Source organism: Macrobrachium nipponense, chromosome 38 (genome assembly GCF_015104395.2).
Source record: "Macrobrachium nipponense isolate FS-2020 chromosome 38, ASM1510439v2, whole genome shotgun sequence".
Taxonomy (NCBI): Eukaryota; Metazoa; Arthropoda; class Malacostraca; order Decapoda; family Palaemonidae; genus Macrobrachium; species Macrobrachium nipponense.
In genome coordinates, this window is record NC_061098.1 from 13,408,017 (window position 1) to 13,413,016 (window position 5,000).

The 5,000-nt window shown below is 38.0% G+C and overlaps 1 protein-coding gene across 2 annotated transcripts in view; it reads left to right on the forward strand.

Moving 5' to 3' along the window:
• The window catches only part of LOC135209882 (uncharacterized), a 6,395-nt gene extending 1,578 nt beyond the window's left edge, over positions 1-4,817 (forward strand). Inside the window, exons 2-4 of one of the 2 annotated variants that reach the window (XM_064242637.1) lie at positions 1,466-1,655; positions 1,823-2,047; positions 2,273-4,815. In XM_064242637.1, the coding sequence (XP_064098707.1) occupies positions 1,482-1,655; positions 1,823-2,047; positions 2,273-4,285 (2,412 nt within the window). In that variant the 5' untranslated portion in view covers positions 1,466-1,481 and the 3' untranslated portion in view covers positions 4,286-4,815. Of the gene's footprint in view, positions 1-1,407; positions 1,656-1,822; positions 2,048-2,272 lie in introns of both variants that reach the window. The other variant, XM_064242638.1, reaches the window with a different exon arrangement.
• Positions 4,818-5,000: the final 183 nt, after the last annotated feature.

Below are 5,000 nucleotides of genomic sequence, written 5' to 3' on the forward strand. Positions count from 1 at the left end.
CCTCCTTTACTCACCTTGTTAATAAAATCCAAAGCACCAGTTACATTATTCAGATATAATTGAATGTATGACCTTCCTTGGAAAATTAGGGTAATTTGTAAGGTAGTGGTAGGAAAAAGGGGGAATTCTTGGTGCCCCATAGCCAAGGGAGAACCAGCTTTTTAGATTAGGTTAGGATCATATATCCGTATTTTCACTATACAGGCAGTCCCCGGGTTACGACAGGGGTTCTGTTTTTGAGACGCTTCGTAAGCCGGAACATTGTCCAACATTCTAAGAAAACCTTACTTTTAATGCTTTAGGTGCATTCAAAACTATGTAAACTGCATTCTTATTGCGTTTTTCATCAAAAAAAACTTTAAATATTGATTATTTTGCATTTTTGGTGTCATATTTCATCTGCCAGATCAGCGTTTGTAGGCGTCATAACTCTGGAACATGCGTCGTAACCCTGGAAATAATTTCTGATGAATATAATAGAAAAGCGTCGTAACCTCGGAACGTTGTAACCCGAGACCGTCATAACCCGGGGACTGCCTGTAATTACTGGTGTGTTGGTTAGGTTCAGACAATGCAGTCTAAGATAGGAAGTTTCCTTGTAATTTACAATATGAATTGTTGTCCTCTAGACTTCAAGGGGGGAACCAGGCCAGGTAAAGCCTTAATTAGATAAGGTTAGGTAGGTAAAGTAAAATTAGGCTAGGAAGTATTCCTGTATGTAACACATTTTTGTTTTATTGTATTAGTGTTTAGCACTGATTACACAAATGAACCATCTATGTTTGTGACTGCACACCACGTGATAAGTGCATTTTTGTCAACCTTTCAGCACTACTAATTCATTTTGGTATACCTCAGATTAAAACCCATAGCCTCCTAGTGGGTCCCAATAAATGTTTACAGGGTGTTAGAAAAACACAAAAACATAAGCAAACAGCATAAAACTATATTACCCAGCACTCCCCAAAATTTATTATTGGTTCACATTAGTGATATGAGTGGTGTTCAGTAAATAGGTCGTACAGAATTTAGAGGTACCAATTTTACTTTACAGATGTCCTTCCCCCTAGGTGTAAGGATTCAGCCTTAGGAGATACATATAATAAATCAATAAATGGTTATCTGTTCTTGTATAATCTCTCATGGTTCGCTTTTCTTAGAAAAAGCAATGGCTGATTAAGAAAAAATAGACTGAGAAAGTGAAGTAGGTAGGAAGCTTTCCTTAATGTATTATTAACAGAAATAGGTTAAAGTACGCAAAACGTGGCTAGTTTCCAGATAAATCCTTATCACTGGTTTAAGAGTTTGCAACTTTCTTAAACTTGTGGTTAGCAATGTGATTATGTATGTAGGATAACATAATATTCAAAATTTGGATTGATATTATTTTCTAGTAACATATTGCAGAAGCTTATGAATTGTGCAAAGTTATTTTCTGTCATACTATTATATCGTACACTTCAAGAAAAGCCCAGTCTGGAATGAATCTGGAAGAAGACTACCCTGCTGGAAAAACCCCTAGAAGACTGGAAAAGCTCTGTGCTGAGAAGTTTGCCAATGATATTGCACTCAGAGCACTACCACTCATAGAGTTGTATTTCTGTTTTTCCAAGACTATTCCGGGCTTAACTGTACCAAGCTATGATTTTCTGCTTGTAAGTAATGCACTATCATTAGCGAAATAGAATTGAATGGATTTTTGCATTAAATGACTATTTTGGCGTTTTGTATTGATTAGATCGTATCTACAATAAAAATGACTTAAACATTTCCACTGTAGTTTTCAATGGATGATATAATTATGAAACTTATATCTGTTCAGAATGATCTCCTTCGACTCAAAACCTTCTTTTGGGATGGTACTTATCCGTGGCTTGGTTACAAAGGGTCCTTCGTCAGGAAAATGGTTAATGAGGCCATAGCAGATATACTAGATTACCACACGGAAATCATGGAAGGAGCTCGTTATCTGCAGGTCTTCACCTTGTTCACTTTCCAGTTGCTGTTCCAGTTGGAAGCTGGAAGAATATCCACCAGAAGATACTTTGTAAGGACAAGTTGTTATCCTCATGTTTGTTTAGCCATTTTATTTATCAGTTTGCCAATAACATTTTCAGAAATTATTTTGAAGAATTCTGATATCAGTTTTTGTATCCTGTGACATTTAAGGGTTGATTCTAACTTCATTTTCCCTGAGAACTGAAGTAATGAATATGAGAAGTTTAGCTAAGGTAGTCTGGTTTTAAAGTTTTGCTATTCCTCTGTTTTTCAGGTCATTAATCCGGTGAGCGGAAAATTGCAACGCTTTTTGGAAGTCGTTGGCCCCTTTTCTATAAGAGCTCTGTATAGCAGTTGCATTATATTTCATGAAGCCGAAACCTTCGCTCTTCTTCTCAAATATTCTCCCAATCTCAAGTTTATCCAGCTCCACAGATCCTACAATGAAGCTGTGCTGGAAAAGCTGCAGGTTTTCTGTCCTACAATTGAAGATATTGAAATAGACATTACTTCGTGTGAAGATTGTGAGAATGTCGAGGAATCGCTCTGCAAAACATTCTTCAGGGCACTGGACAAGAGGCAGATCATCAAAAGAATAACGAAGCAGCAACGCGTGGACCTGTCTTTCCCAAATTTAAAGACTGCCTTGTTTTATTCGTCAGATGAGCATCGTGGGCCATCCTTAAATTGGCTGGTGTTTTTTCTTAAATACTTATGCCCAGAATTAAAAACCAAATGGTGCTGTTCAATCGATGAGGTCAGTCTTATGCCCAGCATCCTAAAATCTGGGATATGGTGCCCATTTTTCGTGAAGGAGGCAAAGTCTAGAATGTCTCTTGATGGTCTAGCTTTCCACCTGGAAGATTCAGAAGGAGATGACCCCACTCCACATGAGTTCTGCCTTCAACTTTTCCTGCAGTGTAATTACATATTTATTGATTTTAATGGGCATGAAGATGTCAGACTCCCCAATTTCGTTGAAGTCCTTTTAAGGAAGTTTAAGTGCCATGGACTGAAACTGTTGTACAGTATTGCCGATAGTGAACAACTTGCATCAACATTTCAGGGGATAGGGTCAACACTGAAAGAATTATACTTAGATGGGCCACTTTTCACACTCACGGATGGAGAGCAGCTTTATGCCATCTTGAACAGCTGTCCAAGTCTGAACGTACTTTCCCTGCAACTGGACTTGATATACAGGCATTTCATGGAGAGACTGAATGAACTCACAAACCTAGAAGTATTGTCTGTCAAAGTGGCAAATTTTCCTCTGTGGAACAATTTTCCATACAACGAACCCAGGGTTCAACTGTACTTGCAGGAAAGGATACAGAATTTTATGACTCGGCATTCCATCAGAGATGACCTTCCCGCATATCTAAATTCACCAGGCCAGTCTCTTGATTATGTTTTTCACTGTTTTCGGGACACCCTTGAAAATTCTGAAGAATCAGAAGACTACATCCACCCTTCAGTGGACATCAACTCTTGGATGAGAAGTTTGTGTCACTCGAGCAGAGCGGAATCAATTAAGAAGCTGTTTGGACCTGGACCTCTCAGGTACGATCTTTCTGCAGCTGGCTCAGGTTTTTATATTCGCGAAAGAAGCTCCTCCTCCTCCGATGAAGATGGTTCATCAGGACCATCCTTCCTGCCTATTAAACCCGAAAACGAAGCATTATCCTATTTTGGCAATGTAGAGTATGTATATTGCACGAAAAAGTACAAGAACCCAGAGATTATGGCTCAAGCCGGAAGCGATTCGAAATCCAAGACGACCCATCACACAGAAAATATAAATGTCGAACCCACCGTACCAAGTGCAGATGCATTCCATTCTCGAGAAACAGTGAGAGCAGATGATGGTGCGTTGAACTATGGTATAGACCTAAAGCGGGCTGAAAATGAGTTAAGACAATGGAGATTAGATATGGACTATGGGGCACCTGTAGCTTTGTTAGACACTTTAATCCACTCATCTCCCAATCTCAAGGTACTAGAGATCCCTGACTTGAGATTAACTGATCCATTCCATATCTTCAGCAGACATAACCTGTTGTCGAGTCTTTCCAAAGTCCACACACTACATCTAACATGCCAGTTTACAACCCCTCTAGTCTATTCTCTCGCCAACTTGATCTCCTTGAAAAGACTAAGAATCGACCTCTCTCATGGAGTTGATAATTTCCTGAGATTCAAGAGGAAGTTACGAACAACGGATATAGTGATAGAAAGTGGAGGAAGTCTGGTATACCCTGGATCAAATGTTTCATTGATTGATTAGAAAGTGAGGCAGACTTTGTGGCCAAGAAGGAAAAAAAACACCCTAAGAGGCCTTTTAAAATTGTTTTTAAATAATTAAGAGCTTAACAGCTAAATTTAGATGTTTCGTGCACAGTTTCATAGAATGTTATGCTCCAAAAACATATGTAAAGATGCAGAGAAGTTTACTCCTATAGCAACAATGATGTTGTAATACAACAACATACTCTATTTAAAAGTGAAGAGGTATGTATGAGATGCAGATATACTCTCAACTTTGTTTCCTTCTTCCTGGCCTGTTTCATGGGTGATGTATTTGTCATGCACATGAATTATATTTCCCCAAAATACTAAATTTTATCGCACAGAAAGGTATGATTGTTTTATCAGATCCACTGATAATTAATATGAACAAATTAATGTTGCTAGGAGAACGTAATCCATATCAGTATCGTACATTTTGCTTTAGACTACATTAAGAGTCTGTTGAATTTTATTTATAGGATTTTAGTTATCTATGTGTTCTTAAAAAATGAACTTTTAAATAAAATATTTGTACATTTGTCAAGCGTATGATTTTGAAGCCTTTAAGGAACCTTGTTTGTAATGAATGAAAGTGCGCGAATGCTAAGTAAGTGCTTTGGCCGTAATAATATTGGAAATAGTCATTTCTGTCATCCTGAAAAGATGATGTTGGGTTCCCTACTCATTTTTAGTCTTTGCCGTTAATGATGTAA